The following is a 22,517-nucleotide window of genomic DNA, read 5'->3' on the forward strand; positions in this document are numbered from 1 at the left end:
GTGAGCACCCCCGTTGGCCTCGCCGTTCCGTCTCACCATATCGCTCACTGTGCCGTCTCTCGTAGACATGGGCGTCCCCGACCCGGCCGCGCGCGTCATCACCACGGCGGCCATCGACGTCCACCTGCCCAACAACCCCAGCCACCTGCCTCCGTCCCTGGTGAGCACCGACGGCCCGTCCGGCAACCGGCTGCAGCGCGCCAACAGTTCGGCCAGCGAAGCCTCGGCCACCACGGCGTCGCGCCTCAGCAGCCGCGCGCAGGGATCGTCGGCCGACTGCAGCTCCACGGTGCGCGAGGCGTCCACGTCCACCGACTACAGCGACCAGCGTTGCTACCCGCCGCCCTACAGCAGTCCCCTGGCCCTGGCCCCTCAGTCCAGGGGAAGTCCCAGCGCCGTGGTGCAGGAGCTCCTCTCGTCCCTGTCCGAAGACTCCTGTCTGAGTCAGAAGGGCCTGGACCCCGTCAACCTCAAGCCGCCCAGCCCCACCGGCTCCACCAAAAACAGCCCCGAGCTGGAGAACAGGGTAAACATCTACAACAAGCTGAACCAGGAGAGCCGACTCGGCTCGCACGCCAAACCGCTCATCCAGCTGCAGGGAACTGAAGCTTTTCTGGAGGAGAAGTACAGGATGATGGAGCCGGTCGACGCCCCCGTCCATCATCTGTCCGGCACATAACGCGGCGCACGAGAGCAGGAACAGGACCCTCGCGATATTCCAAGCCACCGTCTACTGTATCTGTCAGAGAGGTACGATAGTGGACGAGAACACCAACGACAAAAGACTCTTGAATCTATCATCTGCCCGAAGGACAAGATTGAGGCAAGAACAGGAACCTCAAATGATGCTTGAATCTATCATGCGCCCAAGACTTATGATAGACCTTGAATCCATCCATTCAAGTCACATGGTAGTGGCACAGAGCAGAAACCTTAAAAGATGTTTGAATCTGTATGAGACAGACGATAGTGGCCAAAAGGGAAACAGAAACCCAGATTTATATCCCAAGCCATCATCTGTTCCACGTGCAAGTGGCAAACAGCAGGAATATGAAGCTCAAAAAGATGCTCAAATACTTAATATCTCTGAGACACGTAAGTGGCACAGGGCAGGAACAGGAACCCAGATTGATATCACAAGCCATCCTCTGTCCGGGCATAAGATAGTGTCACATGGCAAGAGCTGCAACCTCAAAAAAAGATGGTCAAATCCATCATCTTTTTGAGACCTAAGTTACAGGCAAAGGGCAGGAACAGGCCTCTCAAAAATATGCTCAAATCCACCGTCTGTCTAAAACATGAGGTCGTAGCACAGAGCAGGGACAGTACCTTTTGTAGATGCTCCTGTCATTAATCTGTCAGAGACACGAACGGTATCAAACAGCAGGAATAGGAACCTCAAACGGTGCTCCAATTCAACATTTTTCTCAACAGATAACGTTAGAGAGAAGGTAAAGGAACCTCAAAAGATGCTCTAATCCTGTATTTGTTCAAGATATGAGGTAGTGCAACAGAGCGTGAACAGGAACATTCTTAAATGCTCCCGTCAGTTATGTTTGGGAAACAAATAGTTGCAGACAGTGGGAACAAGAACCTCACTTGGTGCTTCAAATCACCATTTGTGTCAGACATAAAATAGCGACAGAGCACATGTACATTTTCTAATTCATTATTCGTCCAAGAGACAAGGAAACTTATACAGCTCAGCACCAATCTAATAAATCAACAGCTTCTCTTTTGCGGTGGAGCACTTAACAATGTTTAGTGATATCATTGTTAAGTAATTACCTGGGCAGGATTGACAAATTTACCAGGCGATACCAGAATGCCCTCCCGCCCCCCAAGTAGTATTTTTTTTTCTTTTTTTAATTTGGTTGACCTCCAGCAGCTCAGCGGTTGACCCATTGAGGACCCTTGCTGTAGTCCATCATCTGTCCAAGACACAAGGTAGTGGCACAGAGCAGGAACAAGAACCTTCATAGATGCTCCTACCAATAATGTGCCAGGGACAATAATGACATCAGATAGCAGGAACAGGAATCGCACTTGGTGCTTCAAATCACAAGAGAGTGTAAAGGAACCTCTAAAAATGTTTAAATCCATCATCTGTTCCAAGATACAACAGGAACAGGAACCTTCAAACGCTCCTGCCAATAATCTGCTGTATTACAACATGGTAGCAGAGAGCAGAAATGGGAACCCCCCTGAGTGATGCTGACCACCATTTGTCCTAGATTTACAATAGTGGGACAAAGCAGGAACAAGAACCACAAAAGGTGCTTAAATCTGGCACATGTTGGTGGAAGAAAGCAGGAATAGAATTCATAACAGATGCTCCAAATCATCATGTCAGACATATGTAAGAGAGCTGGAACAGGCTTGTTAAGATGCCCCAAAATATCACATTTTTTAAACATAAGGTAGAAGAATAAAACAAGGACAAGAAGCTGCAAGCAAGAATGCAGAAAGCCTTGGGCTGAAATTTTACATGAAGCGCCAGGAACAGGAACCTCCAGTCTATCTGTCAAGGACATAACATGATGGGTGGCGAAACCAGAACCTAAGTCAATGCTCTGTTGTCTCTACATAGTGGAGGCAGAACGCAGGAACAGGTGACTGGATAATCCATCCGTCACCCGTGATGGCTGAAACTTTCTGTATGAAGCGCAAGATGAACAGGCTTCATTTCACTTTTCAGGAAATGACTCTCAAAGACACTTTTATGATAGACAACAAAAAAAAAAACAAGATCAACAAGGAGCCTTGCTGAATCTGAACTTACTCTGAGCCTCTGCAAGCATGTCAGCTGTTTTATGGAAACATCCGAAAAAAACGTATGACAGAACAAGTGCAGGGTACAAGTGGAATCAGTGTTGAGATTTCGTTTCTAATCTTTGTCTTTCTATTTTAGCAATGTTTTTAACAGAAATTCCACAAATGAAGTTGAGAAAAAAAAAACTTTTTTGCAAGTTCAACCAATTCAGCTTGGTCAGTACTAAAATTTTAATATGTGGCACCGAGGTCTAGGTTATTGTACAGTATTACTGACTTTTCCGGAGGTGTGTAAATATTTACAAACGGGAAGAATTGTGCGCGTCTACTACAAATTGCTCATCGCATGAACTTTGTAAAATATCGCACAGCAACTTTATTGTACTGTCGACAAACGTTTTCTATCTCGGTCATCCTGGTAGGCCGACCAATAAAGGAGAAAAAAAAGTGAGTGGTCGCTGGTCAAGTTTACTAGACAAATCCAAAAAATGAAAGCTCAGCAGGAAGACTTCCCAGGCACGGACGAAAAATGGAAGAGCCGCAATTGGCCACCAGAAGCACCAAACATTTTCAATCGAGGTACTTGCTTCAATAGTTGACATTGTGTATATGAAATTGTGTCGCTGAGCTAAAGGTCTGCCGCATCCTCCGCTCGTTCTTGTTGAAGGCCGCATGAAAGATTTCTCACGCTTGCTTCATCCTCACTTGCTCAACGCGTCCGTCATCTCAGGAACGGCCTGGAGGGGGAACAAAAAGGTCAGATTTGACTTTTAAAATTTATTTTATATTGAAATTATCATATTTTATACCTCTGAAATGTAGCTTTTTTTATTTATCAAAGTCAAATTATCGACAGCAATTTTGACAAAAAATTTAGTTGCTTTTTTGGGCGAGTATCAACATCAGGGACCTTTACTTCAAGGTATCGTCCTACTTGTGATGACAGTCGATACTAGAGCTGTCAAAATTACTGTATTTTTCGCACTATAAGGCGCACCCTCAATTAATGACACATTCTTAAATGTTATCCATATATAAGGCGCACCCTCAATTAATGACACATTTTTAAATGTTTTCCATATGTAAGGCGCACCCTCAATTAATGACACATTTTTAAATGTTTTCTATATATAAGGCGCACCCTCAATTAATGACACATTTTAAATGTTTTCCATATATAAGGCGCACCCTCAATTAATGACACATTTTTAAATGTTTTCCATATATAAGGCGCACCCTCAATGACATATTTTAAAACTTTTTCAATCACAATATAGTAATACTCAAAAGTAATAATAACTCTAAACTCTCAATAGCATAATAACTCAATGTCAATATGACTAACCTTGTTCAACTGTAAACACACAAAAGAAACGGGTGAAGTTTTATTCATCAGTTCATTCCCCATCTACAAATGCCAATCTCAATATTGATCCATATATATATATAAGGCGCACCTGATTATAAGGCGCACCATCAGCTTTTTAAAAAAAATATAAGGCTTTTAGGTGCGTCTTATAGTGCGGAAAATACAATAATCGAGTAATCATAAAGTACTCCATCAAATTAATCAACTATTTTAATAATCATTTAAAGGTTTTGTTTCTTAAAATTGTCAGAATCTTCTGATTTCAGCCTTTCATCATCATTCCGATTTCAGTATTTCATGAAAACAGACTTAATTTGCGTCGACCCAATCAGCGACTCCGTTTCGAAAACTTCACTAAACAATACTAAATAAAAATCGGTTCATAAACTACAGTGACACTCAAGAGTTGAGCACTCTTGAGTGTGGAATATCCTTAGTAAAAACTTTTGAAATTGCTCCCCAGCAACTTCAGGACAGAGTTCATCCCAGGTATCAATTGTCCGTTTGGGGGGTAGGGGGGACGAGCGGAGAGTCCATCCATTTTAATCAGCTATCTGATCGGTAAGCGGTAAGTTGATCTGGCGCCGGAGGTCACAAGTCCAGCGCCACTCACGATTATTACTAATCACGTCGGCGTGGACTTTGTCCAGACGTCGCGCAGGCTTCACGCGACACCGCAGCCGCGGGACACTTAACGAGACGTTTAACAATGTCTTTTTTGTCATCGTGTGGGAGTCACCTTGAAAAGATCAGCGACCAGGCCGAAGTCTGACACCTGGAAAATGGGAGCTTCTGGGTCCTTGTTGATGGCCACGATAGTCTTCAAAACAAAAGCGTTAATCCAACAAAATATCCATAATTTCATTGGACAATTTCTGAGCTCTACCTTGCTGTCTTTCATTCCGGCCAAGTGCTGAATAGCTCCAGAGATACCCACTGCGATGTAAAGCTCCTGTGCACATGAAGAAGAGCGTGCTTGGAAACAGGAACAGGTTCATGCAACTCCAACATGAATATGTCATTCATTAATATATATGCTGTATATATATTTGCAACATTTTCTATAGGCCCGTGTGTTCTGGTCTCAGAGCCAAGCCAGACCTTACTACACTCAACGTAAATGGATGAAGCAACCCTCTTAAGAGTCCTAACTGCGCCATTAGCGGCACTTCACAAGACTTAATGCGCAGATAATCGTCAGCGGAGAACCCGACTGAAGCGTCTAATGGATAATTAACCTTTTGAAGAAAGGACGGGGACAATGATAACTGCTTGCGAGTACAGTGGGACCTCAAAGGTCGAAGATGACCACGATTCATTCCCAGACACTGCTTGATGTCTACCGTTGTGATATTCAAAATGTTAAAAAAAAAATAGTCTAAATTAACTTTGGCAAGGGATTACATGTGGTCATCTTAGACAAAAGTGTTGGGACACAGTGGAGTGTAAATGCTCCACTCATATCGCTAGTTTTCAGGTGTAATATGAGTACAAGGGGGTAGATTTTAGTACTCATCGATACTAACTTTTCAGGTGTAATATGAGTACAAGGGGGTAGATTTTAGTACTCATCAATATTAACTCAACATTACTGAGAGCACTTTAAAAAAAAAAAAACCTGACTCCACCACAAAGCTGTACAAAGAAATACCAAATTCTCTTAATAACCTGAAATATAAAAAACAGCAGGGGCCCCAAAATTGAACCCTGTGGAACAACCTAAGAGAGTGGGGCAGTCAATCTTTTGTTGCTTAAGTCAACTTTTCTGAGATTGAAAAGTTGAAGTTTTATGCACGTCAAATGCATATTTTCCTTGCTGTACCACCTCCATTGGTGTTCAACCTAAGAAGTTCCACTGCCGGGTGGAAAGTAATGAAATATTCATTCCTATCCTGTAGGAGCAACTTACCGGCGCTACAATCTTGCCCGTTTGTCCGACTTGCATATCATTAGGGACATAGCCGGCATCCACTGCAGCCCGAGAAGCACCAACTTAAAAAAAAAAAAAAAAAAACACATTGAAGACATTTATGAAACTTTAATACCGACACCAAAAGAGATTTGTGCTGGACTAACATCTAACCTGCAGCGTTGAGTTTGTCCGCAAGATCGTAGAGCAGTTTAAAGTTTTCTCCGCTCTTTAATCCTCTTCCTGGAAAATCAAGCAGTGGCGTCTATACTTTTCAATGTACTAAAACTATTATACTTCGTGATTTGTTGCAATAAAAAAAATATTTGCACCTCCAGACACGACAACCTTTGCGCTGGTCAACTCTGGACGGTCACTCTTGGTCAGGTTCTGCTCCAGCCACTCTGAAATGCCCACGGTGGAACCAGATGACACTGCAGGCCCATGAAGAATGCACATTAGGCTGATGCCGATTTTTGGCAGGAAAAATAACGATTACAGATTAACATCATTAATACCTGCTTTTGTTTTTTTTGTTTTTGTTTTTTTATAAAAGAGAACTTGCAAACCAACGTGGAATATTTGATTGACCAGTTGTTTTTTGATGTTTTTTTTTTTCCCCAGCTCAGATCAGAGCTGCCTAAAAAAAATTGGATAGGATAGAATAGGATTCCTACTGACGTAATTTGACGTCAATGGCACTTAAAGGTGTTCATCAGCAGGTTCATTTAAAAAAATGATAATACACAAAATATCAACTTTTTCTGATTATCATTATTCAAAGAACATCCTTGTACCTATTGCCCCATGCGTCACATTTAACACAATTATGCTTAAATTATGTTAAAAATGATGTTAATATTTTCTTATTTATTATCTAATTATGTGTTGTAAATAATGACGCCAGTTTTACTTGTCTACAATTGCTGTAAATATCCATCACACCGTACATTAAATACAAGCGCTTCATCCGAAGATGCTGATTTTTTTTGTTATTATTATGGTTAGTATTTTACCGTTTTCTGTTGTGGCACTTCCTCCTTCAGGGGGCGCCGCCTCAAAGGACGTCCCTCTTACGGTGAACACCTTCACAGGCTCGTTACACTTGACTGTGCTAAGAGCATTTCCTGGTTACGACACATCAGCGATAAAGTATTAAAATCTCCAAAGTACAATATGAATTGTGGCGTTAGAAATCCAGCCAATGATAACAAAATCGTTACGAAAAACTTGCCGGCGTAGATGGTTCTGACAAATGTATCTGGAGACTTGATCTCAATAATATCGGAAATCGGAGCCACGTCCAACTTGGCGGCCACTCTTGGCAGCAGGTTCTACACAAACGCAATTGAAAACATGCACATCTTACATAAATTCAAATTTGCGAATTTAACCCTCAATCCGATCTTTACATCAAAGGATTTTCATATCAAAGGGAATGCATTGAAAGAACACACTAGGGAGCTGAAATTTCACCCAGATGGTAACGAGATATCAAAGTTCAACATGGCACAACCACTTGGTTGTTACACTGCTGAGTGTAGCATCGATTGGCTGAAATAGTGTGAGAATGGTCAAAATACAGCACAAGGATTAAAATGCGAGATGATATGAAAGAAGCTCAAAATTGAAACATGCCTGAATACTTTACACACCCATCTCTTAACGTTGTTACTTAAAAATACTTAAAAAGAGTCAATCCAAATCCATATTTTATTCTTGTGTTACCTTTCCAAAGGCAGAGGCGCCAGCACAGATATGCGTGAAGTTGAATTGCTTTTGTGTAGCCAAGACGAGCGGCGTCAGCTCCTCTGGAGAACAACACCAATGTGAGTCAATACAGTTGTCCCGATCAAATATTGATATATGATATGTGTCTGATATCATCCCAAAAAACCTGTATCTGTTTGTATTGGTCTACATCGAAAATATCATATTTGTTGAATTGATGTAACCCAAATGAATGGAATGAATAGATCACATTCTCATCCCACTATTATCCGTTGAATCGGTTCATTTGATCACATCTCTTCTAAAAGTTCAAAGCATGTATCATTCCTGCCGACGTTGTATCGTTTCAACATCAAGCGAGTAAAAATGTCAAAAATAATTCCACCGACGTCTGCGTACCTGGCAGAGCTCCTTTGAACGAGTCATTCTGAACCACCAAAACTTTCTTCACACCTTGGACTTTGCTGATTTCCTCCACAACCTGAAGAAACAAGCGCAGTGTGTCCAGACAACATTTTCAAGTTCAAAATCAAATGTTTGTCTCACCTTTGCACAATTTGTCCCTGCCACAAGACAAGCCACCTCTCCGCCAAGTTTGTTGGCTGCACTGATGGCATTCAGTGTAATGGGCGTCAATTTCTCATTGCTGTGTTCCGCAACTACCAAAGTGCTCTGAAATCTTTGCAAGACGCCAGCCTGTTGACAAAACAAAATATCGACGCAATAACAATGAAACACAAACAAATACAAGGTGAAATATGATGTCATAAACATTCCAATGGTCTTGTTTGTTCAGTCACCTTCAAGATAACGCCAGTTTAGCGTGGACACAGCCAGGCATTACTAGTCGAGGGCAGAGCCTCCAATCACCTTACTTACACAACGGTCAAAATTAACTATGCCGTATTTGACCGTATTTGAGTGTAATTTTAGTTTGTCGTGTTAAACATTCCCACATGGATGACAAAACTATTTTATGGATTGGATTTTTCCAAATTTAAAGTTTCATAACCACCGCACAGCTATGCTAACATCGTTTAGCATTAGCAAAGACTACACTAGTCGAGTCATAATCAACCATTATAAAAGGTTACGTCGTAGTTTTGTTATTAATCGTCAAGAGCGTTTGAAAAAGATTGTGGACGACTTTTGACAAAGAAGTCATGCGTCTGCCTGGCCAGCAGCTGCAGCAAGGAAACGCGTTAGTTACCTGCCGTTTCCATTGTAACGCAAATAAACCTAACAAATCAGTGATCTTTTTTTGTCAGTTCGTCCAACAAAAAAGCCAGTCGAGCTCTTACCAAACGTGTCACGTTGGTTTTGTTCAAAACTCTGTTCATGGTGGACTTTGCTCTGGATGCTCGTCTGCACAGCCGCTGATCTGACACACAACACTGAGACTCTGGGCTAAAGGTCAATTGACGTCACCGCTGAACGTCTCGCGAGATCTAACGAAGGACGAGACGTTAAATGATAGATAGATAGATAGATAGATAGATAGATAGATAGATAGATAGATAGATAGATAGATAGATAGATAGATAGATAGATAGATATTAAATAAATTAGTACATTTTCGATTTGAATTGTAGTAGAAATATTTACATACGTTTTAATAATTTTAATTTTAATACAGTATGTACATAGTGCAGTGGTTTACGCTAAGAATGAATGAACATTATGAGTTTGGTCTGATATATAACTTTTTTTTTGGTTGAACTTAAGAAAAATATGCTATTTGAATGTTCCTGTATTGTTTCTTGAAAAATATTAAAACGTTGAACTTCACGTTTTCTAAAATGTATATGATATAAATATGCACTTGCTCGCCAGAGGATTAGGAATACATTCATAACACCATTGCCTATTTTTAAAATGTTGTCTGTAGTGTACACAAGGTACATTTATATGATATGAAATAATTATATGAAATTATAGCAACAAAAATCAGTCGTTTTCTATTTTGTGGAGGAAAACTTTTATGTCCATCCAGTAGAGGGCTCTCTAGAGTGCAGTAAAATGCGCTCAGTGACAAAACTTTTTTTAAATGATTGTTTTATGAGTAATTTACAAATAAGATTGTCCCCCAAAATACACAAATTGTGAAATAAAAAAATATTACTTATAAAATATTATGCTACATAATACCTAAAACCGAATAACTCCACGTTTTATCGTTTTTCAATTTGTTCAAAAAACTCAAACCAAAAAAACATGATTTTAAGATTATGGAATAAATAACAATCATAGTTCTTTTTTTTCTAGCCAGCACGTAACATACACAGAGCATGCGCTTGCTGCATATCAGCTTTGGAGCCCCTTTAAAAAAAATATCCAAACATGTTATTCCAACATGACAAGGCTTTAAGAAAAAAAAAGGCAAGTCAGTGCCTTCAGGAGGTTATTTGCATGGGCACCCTTTTGTATAGACGGGAGGTCCGAGGTCTGCAGACGTCACCGGTTGGGGGAGCTTTGTTTTGTGCCCTCGTCTCTCTCTCGTGCGGCCAACACAAGTTGAAGGATCCAGCCAAGGGACGGGACGCTCTCTTCCTCCCGCATGGTGGACATCCTGCTCAATGCCTCTTTCTTGGATGATATGGGGGATCTTTCCAAAAGTAAGACCTGCATTTCTTCCCTTTTTGCCAACAAATCGAATGCAGTTTCTTTCTTTTCTAAGCATGCATAAAAAAATCTGATAATGTGACAATTTGCTCTTGATAATATTTGGACTCTTTTTTTTTTTTCAAACGTGCTAAGTCATGAAATGAATTCTGACTTTCCTCCAAGGTGATGATGACCGTGACATGACGGCATTAATGTATCAATCCACGTGTTACAGAGAAATCAGGAATTGCAATGTGCGTGGGCTGCGGGAGTCAGATACACGACCAATACATCATGAGGGTGTCCCCGGACTTGGAATGGCATGCAGCCTGCCTCAAGTGTGCTGAATGCAGCCAGTACCTGGACGAGAGCTGCACTTGCTTCGTCCGGGACGGGAAAACTTATTGTAAAAGAGATTATGTCAGGTAGAACGGAATTACACAAACACACACATATTTATATACATTTAAAAAAAAATAAACTTCACTGATATGTGGTCTTTTTGAAGGTTATTTGGCATAAAATGCGCAAAATGCAACACGGGGTTCTGCAGCAGCGACCTGGTGATGAGAGCTCGGGAAAGTGTGTATCACATGGAGTGTTTCCGGTGCTCCGTGTGTAGTCGACATCTCCTGCCCGGGGACGAGTTCTCGGTACGGGATGACGAGCTGCTGTGTCGGGCCGACTATGCCCTGTTGCTGGATCGAACCTCTGCGGGTAGCCCACTGAGCCCCGGGAGCATTCACGCCAGGACCCTGCACATCCCTGCAGGTATTATTATTATTATTATTATTATTATTATTATTATTATTATTATTATTATTATTATTATTATTATTTAAATGCACTACATTCCAGATATGCACTTTGGTTTGAAAATTTGTCAAACCGAACTAGCTTGGAAAAAATCGATATTTAATTTTAACAACCTAATATAATATCTATTTTCTGCGTCATCTGCATTTTCGGACACTTTATTTTTCGTTTCTTAGATTCAGTCTCCGTTCGGCACCCACCTCACCACCGGAACCACATCCACAAGCAGTCGGAGAAGACCACCCGGGTCCGGACGGTACTGAACGAGAAGCAGCTGCACACGCTGCGGACGTGTTACAACGCTAACCCGAGGCCCGACGCGCTGATGAAGGAGCAGTTGGTGGAGATGACCGGCTTGAGTCCCAGGGTCATCCGGGTCTGGTTCCAGAACAAGCGATGCAAAGACAAGAAGAAGTCCATCCTGATGAAGCAGCTCCAGCAGCAGCAACACTGCGACAAAACGGTCAGTTGTTTCACTTTTAATTCGACGTGAATCAATAATCAGTGTATGTACAAAAAAAAAATTGAACGAATTTGTTGCTTGAATATCGACTCACTGCATTACAGTTATTAATATCGGCTTGATACAACAATTAGTGTCATAAAGTAAACATTAACTATTCCAGTTTGAGCTGAGCATTTTTAATAATAACATTTGAAATTAATTAAATATGTAAAATCTTACAATAGTTGACAAACAGGCATGTTACCTATTGTTTAGAAAGTATTTTTTCACATTTGTATTCGTTCTTTGCAACAACGCGCTTTGTTGTGCAACGCTTGAATTTTCGCTCTGTGAATCTATAAACGATTTTTTATTTCTAAATTTTGACTGTCTTTACTGTGTACTCATATTACGTTATTAAAACGCGGGGTTGCACTGCAAAATGAGAACAATTTCAATGCATCAAGTTGGGCAGTACAACGAAATATTTGAAGTTTTGCTCACAAAACACATATTTTGTTTAATGAACGTTTACAGAAAGAATTGTTCCTCAATTCGTTCATGTAAAGAAAAACAACAGAAAATTGTTTTGTGGGGAATTTCTTTATTATACCCATAAATGTCAATAATTTAGCAACATGAATAGAATCCACCCCCAAAGATGTGTTTCATACGGGAAAGAATTTTCTTCTCCATCTTGTATACACATGAGGACATTCAATAATATTGACGCTGCGATTTGGACTTTGATATCAAATGAAATAAATGTGAAAGGTTACTAAATGTGTTTCTTATGCCTTGTAGAACGTATACAACATACATGGCGCTTTAAGGCCTTAAAATAAGCACAGTTAGATATCATGTCATCAATAAACAAGCAGTTAAATATCATTTCATCACTGGTATTTTTCTTCCTTGACTTTGCACGCAGAACCTGCAGGGCCTGACGGGAACGCCCCTGGTGGCGGGCAGCCCCATCCGCCACGACAGCACCGTGCAGGCCAACTCGGTGGAGGTGCAAACCTACCAAGCGCCCTGGAAGAGCCTCAGTGACTTCGCCCTGCAGAGCGACCTGGACCAGCCGGCCTTCCAACAATTGGTAAGAAACGCAGCGGCGAGTCGCTTTATTAGGTACACCTGAAGAGCTTTGAGATCACAATCAAGCAAAGAGCTGCTTAAATTGACCAACGATATTATCAATATAGAAATATGATATTGCCATAAATGATCCTCAACGAGATTTGAAAAAGGCAAATAAAAAAATCACAAACACACACAAAAAAATGTGCTGTTGTTCCAGATGGCTTTTTCCGAGTCGGGCTCGTTGGGAAACTCGTCGGCTAGTGACGTCACCTCGCTGTCGTCTCAGCTTCCGGATACGCCGAACAGCATGGTACCGAGTCCGGTGGACACGTGAGGACCTCGGCGGTCAGCGGACGCCAAGTTTTCACCCTCCAGAAAAAAAAAAAACTAATCCCCGGATGCTGCTCATGGATTTATTCGAGAGGATGCTCAAGAAGCCCTTTTTGTTTTGTTTTTTTTTTGCTCAAGGGCACAATGGAAGTGGACGCGGTCTGTGGGATTCGAACTAGTGGACAAACATGGGAAGCCAGAATAATGTGTGGACGTGCATGGTATCGCTATATTATATGCGCGGACAAATAAGTTATTATTATTTATTGTTATGACGACATAGCCAATCTTACCAATAAAATGATGGTTCTAATTCATTGCTTAGTTGGGTGTATACATTTATCTATCTCGGGGAATAGATCTGTATTGCATTTGTCAAAATGGACACACAAAAATTCTTCACTTGTAAAAAGCAGAGACAGCCTCAAAGACATCTCACGTTAAAAAAATGCACATAAAGGGCTACTAAGTAAACGAATTTGTTGGTTAAAAAAATGATCAAAAAGTAGAGGCTACAACGAGTCCAAATTCAAATTGAGAACAGGTTTTATTTAAAGAAAAAGCAAGGAAATTAATTTTAAAATGTTTGTTCGTATATAAAATGCAAAAACAAAATTTAAAAATGTTAATAATACATTTTAAAATAAATTCACAAGAAATCAACAAATGAGTCACCAAATTTCTTGGGTTCATTGTAAACATGGCGAAACCCCTTAAATGCCACATAAAATGGAAAAACCCTCGATTTGAAAACCGAACTAGTTTGAAACTCCAATAATTTTGAAAGCATATCCCAAGTTTTAAACCCATTGACACCTGTTTGAAGCCTAACCCTAAAACCCCAAATAGGAACCCTTGCTTTGGAACCCTTGTGAAACCTTATCTAAACTCTTCCCATTCACTTTTAAAAATAAAACCCGAGTTTGTTCGAACCCTCACTATAAAACCCTTGCTTTGAAACGGTAAAACCATCCACGCTACAAATGATTCAATTTAAGGTTTTAAACTTGGTTTAGGGTCCCAGAGTAGGGTTTTTAACACATTTTAGGGTTTCAAAATAAGGCTTCAAACGGGGATTAGGATTTCAAACGAGGCTCGGGCCTTCTAAATAGGGTTTCAAAGTAGTTAGCGTTTCAAATGATGGTTAGGGTTTTAATCCACAATTTCAATAGGTCTCGTTTCTAAATTAGGTACTACGAGTTTCAAACGGGGTTAGGGTTTCAAACTAGGGTGGGGCTTTCTAAATGGGGTTTCAAACTAGTTAGCGTTTCAAATGATAGTTAAGGTTTTATCTTCAATAGGGTCTCAGTTTCTAAATTTGGTACACTGGTTTCAATCAGGGTTAGGGTTTTAAACTGGGGTTGGGGTTTCAATCCAGGGTAACAAATCACATCTAGGGTTTTGAAGGGTGCGGGTTTTTAAATTAGCCTTACAAACTCAGGTTAGGGTTTCAAACTAGTGCTGAAAAAAAAAATCTTGCCTGCCAATGTAATTTTTTCCGCATTAAAAAAAGCAAAACAAAGCAGTGGAGGGAATCGAAACCAAATTATTCGAGCACCAAATCAAGATTTACACCAGGGCGCCACCGATGTTTAGAACGTTTATATCTATCCACCGTTTTAAAGCCTTGCTTAAAAATACGCTGCTATACACAATCGCCCCCTCATACACACATTTTTTTAAATACACGATTAAAAAAATACTGCTATTTTACCAGTCTCGAATAGTTACAATAATCTTTTTTTTAAACACCTCGTACGCTTTAAAACCGGCTGACGCCTGAACTTTTTGCGTGGGGCGGGGGTCCTGTTTAATGCAGGTCCACAAGACGATTTTTGCGTGAGAGGGTGGGGGATGCTCGAGAGGCAGGGGCGTACTCCATCCAGGCCGCATCTCGGCGTGCCTTGAGTTTATTTTCCTTCCAGTAGGAATGCTGCATGGCAAACAGCCGCTGGACAAGACAGAGCAAGCGGGTCAAAGAGGGCCTGACACAAGACACCTTAACAATTTGTCTGGGAGGTTCCGCTTTTATCAGCGCCAGGAAACGGAGACTCCTTCAAGGGCCGACAAGCGTGTGGACATACATCATGGATGCAACGATTAGGGGAGAAGGCATTACTGCGTCAACATCAAAGGAGGGAAATCCAATTTGAGGCTCAGATCTTCAATTTGACGTTTTTTGAGTCTTTTTTATTTAGCCATTCTACAAGTCAAACAGCAACGAGATATTTTCATTTAACGTTTTTTTTCACAGTATAACGGACTACTAAGTCAGTTTCTTCATATATTTTCCATTGTTGGTTTCTCAGCCACTTTTTAGTCACAGCTCTTCAGCAGAACGTTATTCAAGCACTGCTCCTCAAAATTGAGCACATTTTGTTTTCAACCCCAAGTCAACAAATAGGGCAATCAGAAAATTGAATGCAAAGTAGTTTTCATTAGCTAAACATAACATTATCTGCAACCTGGTGACAAACAAAACAAAACATAAAATCTGAGCAAAGGAGAACTTTTATTATGTACATTTACATGAACTATGGTGACATGAACATAAATAATTATTCTGTGCAATAACAGTATGATTAGTGTTTTGCCTTCTTACAAAAAAAACCCCAACAACCTCCATGCCAGCTGAAAAACTGTTCTAAATACATTTGCAAATAGCGGATGTCATAACTGGCAAAAGATGAGTACAAAACAGGACAAAAGGAATAATTTAATTACGTTTCCAGAACAGAAACAAACTTTTGTTGCTCTTTAATTGCAAAATACAAACAAGATATTTCAGTGCACATCAGTCTGCTTTTGCAGCAGGTGCCCCAATGCAGAATAAGACTTCCACTTTCTTTTTCGAAACACCAATTTTGGAAGCTTTCATTCGCTCAGTCTCAGGTCAGGTGAATGGTTGGTGCGTTAGTAATTTTCCAAAGCTGCCCTTCCTTCCATCACTCTTCTTGCTTTTGGAGAAAAAAGTGCAGAGCCGGGTCCCACTGGTCTCGAGGGAAGCGGTTGGCCAACTCGCCGTAATCCAACTGCTGGAGTGCTGCGTGTGAAAGGTGGGACACACGGGTGAGAAAACGGGAGAGATAGGCTTCCTTTTCACTTCTCCCATATTTATGACATTAAAGCACTTTTCTTAAATTTATGAACTGTATTCACGACTCCAATAAGTGGACATCACATAAAGCAAGAAGTGTCTTGTATTGGGGGAATATGAAGTTGAATGTGTGACACTTACCATTCTGCTTGGTTTTGCTGTCGCATTGTTTCTCACTTGTTGCGCAATCCTGTGGATTCATGGGAAAAAAAAGAAGTTTGTTTTAATAATGTTAGCACTTCGACAATCCATTCAAGTCAAGGTGGCAATTAACTCAATTGGGGTGAATGTAGGGACTGGCTAATTCATTAATCAGGCGTTGCAGAAGTCTTTCCTTAAATATTGGATCAAGACAGACAAAAATTGTAGGATTCCCACTTTATGGAGACATTTTGGACCCAAATTATATTGGAAAAAGAAAAGGTCCAAGTAGGGAGTGATCAATAGAAAGCAGCGTATTTCTGAATGACATTTTTTTTTTGGTCAAGCTTGTGATTTAATTTGCATTTTTTTTCAAAGGCTTCTGAATTTATTGAGAAAAATCTGAACTTGACCAAATTTCGTCAGGGACAATACAGTATACTTTTATTTTTGATTTCATATAAAGTTGCAGCTAAAAAGCAAAGCGCGGAGAGTCTCGGATTCTGAGCTATTCGTTCCCAATCATGCCATGTGCGCATCAGGTCTACTGGCCAGGTGTCCCGAGACTTTTGGCTGCACAGTAAGTCAGAAGCCAGAGTGGAATGCAAGAACGAGACGGCGTGCATTGCGATAACGGGAGCCCGAGCGGCGGCAGCCTAAATCCACCAGCTGAGGAAGCCATTCGTCTTCGTGAAAAGCGCACTTGTTACACATTGACCGGCGCTCGTGTGGAGCGCTTGTTAATCAACATTCTGGAATTTTGATGATACGGGAGCTTACGCTCACATGTTAAACAATGGGATGAGTTTTTTTTTTTTTACCTGGATGAAGGTGGCGAGCAGCACGCAGCTCATCTCCTGCTGCAGGATGACCTTGTTGGGCCCGTTGTTGTAGCACGCCGAGATGAGCGAGGGGAAGAGCACGCGGATGAGGCGCGGGTGGCTGAAATACTGGAAGGGCAGCTGGCACAGTTTCTGCAGCACGCTGGGCTGACGTCCGGACTGCACGATCGCCTGCCATAACATTTTCTTCTTGTTAATATTGTTTTCAAATATTATATGATGAACTATGACCAAAAATGCATATTTCATTTATTTATATATTATTTATATTATTTATATATTATTATTATATATAATATTTATATATTTATATATTTATATATATATATATATATATATATATATATATATATATATATATATATATATATATATATATATATATATATATATATATATACACACATAGTTTTACTGTCATGCAGTAATTTTTTGTATTTCATTGCACACCAAAAAAAAAAAAAAAATCGTGTGCTGTTCAGTGATGACAAATTTCCCAAAAATCTAATTAATTTGATTAACGCATAACTATGGCGCTCAAACATTATCAAGGAAAAAGTGAAACCAAATAAGTTTTAGGTTTGTTAGTTATATGAAAAAAAAAAGTAATAAATATAACCTCAATATATAATACATAGCCATGGAGATGTGATGATGCGGTGTTGACAGTGTTGACGAATCAGAGTCAATCTAACCCCCCCATCCAAAAATAAAAAATCCGTCATTAATAATTGTGGCATGTGGGCAAGTTATGAATGATAGGTTTATGTTCAAATTCATTTCAAAATCAGCCTATGTTAATGTTTGAACATCTTTCACAGGATTTCATTTGGAATAAATCAAACATTTGGAATTGTTTTCTTTGTACTTCAATTCATATAAATTAAAACTGCACTCCTTCATAACGACTGGGGGGAAAAACATAACCAAGCCCGATTTAATATAGAAAAACTTTGAATGACCCGGTCCATCTGTCTGTTTTCAAATTGGCCAGTTAGCGCAAAGGTTTGTACACTTGTGACTGAAACGCTTTGGGTGGGAGTTTTGAAAAAAAAAAAAGAAGCTTAATTTTTCATTTTCCCCCTTTGTTTTTTACTGTAAAAAAACAAACAAAAAAAAACGTGGCTGGGTAGGGCTTGGAAGGGCGTGGCGGAACAAAATGCAGCGGCGCGATACAAGTTCGGGTCCAAAAGTAAAGAACAGCGTCAGGTCGCTGTGTCATAAAACCTCTTTGATTTACAAGACTCTAAAAATACGCTTCTCTTTGATAGTCCACAGCCAGTTTGCGCAGAAGCATAAACAAAGTGATAATTCATCACTTTTATCAGGCAAAGGTGAAGCTTCTCAGGGCCTGCCCTGTGCGGACACCTTCAAGGAGACATAGAGCAGCCCTTTTCTTATCGCCCGCCGCTTGTTTACAGAAGCCAAGCAAGACGCGTCAAACCCAGAAGGTGTAATAACAAGTGTTCTGTCCGATGCGAGGAGCACATCACGCTTGACGGCGCGTATTGTAAACTTGGCAAAAGCTGGCTTTATGTCCAAAGGTACGTTCGCATCCACAATGATTTGGGCAGTGACTTTTAGGATTGCTCTGCGATGTGCCAAAAAATGGATATGAAATCAAATCGTAGACTTTCAGCTTTAATTGAAAAAAAAAAAGGGATTTATCATATATGATGGAATGAATGCATGAAAATCTACCCGGTTTCGTGTACGCAGAGTTTAAGAGTTCTCTAATTCAATAAGAGGTTTTCACCCAGGAATGTGCGACTCACTGGTCAAATTCATCCACTAATGGGAAAAAAACTTTTCAGAAGCGGGGCCGCTTATTTTCAGTTTGGCGTATTTGTGATACTTTTCATTCTATCCTAAATTGCAAGCCGGATCGCCGCCCGAAGACAAAAGTGGCGACTACGTTTGAGGTAGTTAACATGCAAGTTTATCGTCAAATCATTTTAAATAACTTATAAGTCATTATTATGGTGGATGCACAAAAACGATCTATTTATTTGGCCGAAATTGAAGATGTAAATGCTTGGCCATTTTTACTTTCTTTACACATCCCCTCACGGCAGCCAATCAACTTCAGGGACGGAATGTAACATCGCACAAAGCGTCCTTGAAAGGTCTGTAAAAATGAATGAGATAAAGCTACATATTATGGCTTGGAATATTATTTTTCTTCAGTGTTTTAAAACTTGTTTGACTTAATTAAATGTGCTCCAGTGTTTTTTTTTTTTTTTTGGTAAATGCTATAATAATTAAATAAAAAAAACAGGATTATTTTATATTTTTAATTCATTGACAGCAAGCACTAGAAAGGAAGACAGAAGCCTAATTACTTAAGTATTGTATACTAGGGACTAGATGGAACATTTATTACTTATTAAGTCAAGTCATTTCCCCCCCATCATTTATCTTGTTACAAGTCCGATTTTATAGATTGATAGGAAGTCCATATTGATTAGACATTTACTGTTACTAATTTTTAATGCATTGACGACGACCGATGGCAGTTGAATGCACCACATGCGTAGTCTTGTGCCAGAGTAGGAGAAGCATTATTAACTAGTTTGATACAGTACTTAATCAGCAACTGATTTTTTTTTAATTTGGTGGTTGTGGTGTATGTGACATTGGGAAGTGGGTCAATAGACATAAAATCTTTTTTTAATCTAAAGACAAAAGCTATAGGAATCATTAATGGGATTGAATACATAGGACAGACAAATCAATTGTTTAATTTAAATCCTTGGAAATTTTGGGACAAAAGTTAAAAAAAAAATACTGCCTGTTTCTTTTGAAGCTGGTCAAATGAATGAATGAAATGCCAGGTGGGTATGATGTTATGATGATGACAGTTTTATTTCCTGCTCAGTTTTATCTGGCCTGAATGGAATACGAAACTTTGGTGCTCCTTTTCCCAACCCAGTCAGAGTAGCTCAAGAGTAAATTGTGACATCATAAAAACCCATCAAGGGATCTGGCCAGTGTGAACACAGCGACTGCGGGAAGAAAAAAAATGGCTTTGCTGCTCTGGTCTTTCTTAAGCTGAGAGACATTGCGTTATTAGAGCGTCCAGTTTTATGACGCTTCCATGACATAACTTCCTCACTGTCCACAATGACAACAAAGAGTGTGCTAAAGTTAATGTTCCAGAACGCACACAGACTTTGGAGAGGGGGCAAGTAGAAACTTGGTTACTATGAAAAACATTTGATGTATATCTTTTGCGTCAATCTTTTTTTCACAAAATATAGCTTGGATTGTAGCAATTCACTCGACAATGTGCTCCATGGAATCTAATTAGCGGGTTGTGATGTCATAAACAAAGAGGAGAGACAATCTTCTTCATTAATCAATGCGTCTGAAAAGCCTCCTAACAATGTCACAGGAACAATAACGCGGAGCGTAAAAGTGATAAGCCGAGATGGCAGCGCCACAAAAACAACAAACAAAGCCAAGTTGGTCAAGTGACTGTTTACAAGCGTTTATCCAGACACGCGTCAGCTCCTATGCAAACTACCTTGAGACAAGCCAATTCCAGCAATGCAGACATTGACATAGACACTCCAACTTGACTTTAGGGTTAATTGTCATCTGTCTGAAAAGAACCCACAGAGCCGAGTGTTTACTCAATAAAATGAATATCTCTGACGCCGCCGTCCCATCCCAGATCTCCCTGATGATAATCCTACTGTGGAATGACACTGATGACAGCGTTTGAGACAAACCCAATCCCCGCTCTTCAAACGGGGTAAAAAAAAAAAAATGTCCTCGGCTTCAGTAAGCCCTTTCGACCCGAGTTCACCCCTGAAGCTGAGTGTAAATCACAGAACAATCGTGCGCTTTGCTGCCAGTCGGCGGAGAGAGTGTCCGTCTGCTTTTGAGTGCCTCTGTTTACTCTGCCGGGTGATGCAGAGTGTAACATTCCCTGCCGCCGGCTCCCTACGGTCTGCGGGAGCTGCACTTAGCCCGCGGGCAGCCGGGGCTCGCTTGTCTCGGCGGTAATGCGCCGCTGAAGGGAGCGTTTCAACATCGGGTTAGCAGGAATTACAGGCCTAAAGATCATGCTCGGGCCTGGAGGGCAGAGGAAACGCCCTCTGAGGGAATGGGAGGAAGAAGGATGACCCCCGCAGATAAGGCTCCGCTCGGGAGATGTGTGTGGGATACTTGGCGAAGAGGATTTAGACCTCGTGAGATTCTTGCTAGTACCAGGTAATAACGAGGGCCCGAATTAAGTGGAATTTGTTTTAGGCCGTTGCTGATTTCTGTTGGGTGTGTGTGTGTGTATATATATATATATATATATATATATATATATATATATATACACACACACACACACAGAACTGCACTGCAACTTGATTTCAACCTTTCAATCGATCAAGACCTAATGTCACCTCATTCATAAATCAAATCAAAGCGCTCTGAAATTAACCCTTTAGATAGATTTACACACAAAACAAGCAAGCAGAATTCAGATGGGTTAACATGTCGTCAGGTTCCAATAACGGTTCCGCCAGTTCAAAGATTCCACAGCTCAACCTAATGGATGAGTCACAAATGAATCAGAGTAGGAGATTATGTGCGCATATTTCTATACGGGACAAGAGGAAGTGCAGTTTTAATTGTCAGCTATCACGTACGTTTGTTTTTCTTCTGCCTCGCTCGGTAATATTTCCACAGACGTGCTTGACAGACAATGAAACATATGGCTACATGGCTCGGTGGCCCCTATGAGCAAGGCTACATATGTTGCTCCCTCCCGCGATGGCTTTTTGTCTGACAAAGTGAATTATTCATGCCCCTTGAGCGGGGACGCATACTTCAAAGTTCAGCTTTTTTATGAGCGGCTTCATTTGGAGAGCGGGCATATAAACAAAAGCCGGTGCGCTGACATCGAATCGGCAGCGGCGGCGACCGCACGGGCCCGGGCTCCGTTTGCTTTTTTGCTGTGCCAGTACTCGCATTAGCTGAAGAAAAGCTCAAGCTGCTCTGAATATTCTCCGAGACGCCATCCGTCTTGGTGCGGAACTCCATAGACGAGTTCCCACAACAGGACCGCTGGCAAAACTCATTCCCCGTTAGCTAGTTGTGTGGGAAATTGGAAACCAAATGACCTAGGGTCCAATGTGATCGACCAAAAATTCAAATAAGTTATTCATTCTCATAACCTTTTAACAGAGAGCACACAGATCACGAACTAACGATTTTATACCGAATTAGGAAGGCAAATTTTGTTTTAGCAAATGGGGTAATGCATGGCTGTGGATGCTAACAAATTTATGTGCACACAGAGACAAATAATCTGTCGGTCACGTGACGTGATCGCCACCCCACATTCGATTATTCAATATGAAATGCAAATTGACTCG

General features: G+C 40.6%; 4 protein-coding genes across 6 annotated transcripts in view; 2 read left to right on the forward strand and 2 right to left on the reverse strand.

Moving 5' to 3' along the window:
- Window positions 1-3,223, forward strand: part of tmem266 (transmembrane protein 266) — a 32,714-nt gene extending 29,491 nt beyond the window's left edge. The window contains exon 11 of the mRNA XM_088416845.1: window positions 66-3,223. Within this exon, the coding sequence (XP_088272971.1) occupies window positions 66-679 (614 nt within the window). The 3' untranslated portion in view covers window positions 680-3,223. The remainder of the gene's footprint in view (window positions 1-65) is intronic.
- On the reverse strand, window positions 3,221-9,199 carry etfa (electron transfer flavoprotein subunit alpha). Its single transcript, XM_088416846.1, has 12 exons — window positions 9,083-9,199; window positions 8,328-8,477; window positions 8,181-8,262; window positions 7,779-7,861; window positions 7,285-7,384; window positions 7,067-7,177; window positions 6,383-6,484; window positions 6,225-6,293; window positions 6,051-6,133; window positions 5,028-5,093; window positions 4,881-4,961; window positions 3,221-3,509 (listed from the first exon to the last, which is right to left on the reverse strand). Exons 1-12 carry the CDS (start codon window positions 9,119-9,121, stop codon window positions 3,474-3,476), a joined length of 1,002 nt encoding a protein of 333 aa, XP_088272972.1. The 5' UTR covers window positions 9,122-9,199; the 3' UTR covers window positions 3,221-3,473.
- Window positions 9,200-10,270: 1,071 nt separating this feature from the next.
- isl2a (ISL LIM homeobox 2a) lies at window positions 10,271-13,308 on the forward strand. The gene is made up of 6 exons (XM_088417335.1): window positions 10,271-10,396; window positions 10,621-10,810; window positions 10,894-11,156; window positions 11,378-11,664; window positions 12,578-12,745; window positions 12,947-13,308. The coding sequence occupies exons 1-6, from the start codon at window positions 10,339-10,341 to the stop codon at window positions 13,061-13,063; spliced, it is 1,083 nt and encodes a 360-aa protein (XP_088273461.1). The 5' UTR covers window positions 10,271-10,338; the 3' UTR covers window positions 13,064-13,308.
- Window positions 13,309-15,552: 2,244 nt separating this feature from the next.
- scaper (S-phase cyclin A-associated protein in the ER) overlaps window positions 15,553-22,517 on the reverse strand; it is a 51,054-nt gene continuing 44,089 nt past the window's right edge. For all 3 annotated transcript variants that reach the window (XM_088416484.1, XM_088416482.1, XM_088416483.1), the window contains 3 exons: window positions 17,119-17,310; window positions 16,298-16,346; window positions 15,553-16,102 (listed from right to left, as the gene is read on the reverse strand). In XM_088416484.1, coding sequence (XP_088272610.1) covers window positions 16,005-16,102; window positions 16,298-16,346; window positions 17,119-17,310 — 339 coding nt within the window. In that variant the 3' untranslated portion in view covers window positions 15,553-16,004. The remainder of the gene's footprint in view (window positions 16,103-16,297; window positions 16,347-17,118; window positions 17,311-22,517) is intronic.

This window comes from Hippichthys cyanospilos, chromosome 6, assembly GCF_059441005.1.
Source record: "Hippichthys cyanospilos isolate Australia breed blue-spotted pipefish chromosome 6, RoL_Hcya_1.0, whole genome shotgun sequence".
Lineage (NCBI taxonomy): Eukaryota > Metazoa > Chordata > Actinopteri > Syngnathiformes > Syngnathidae > Hippichthys > Hippichthys cyanospilos.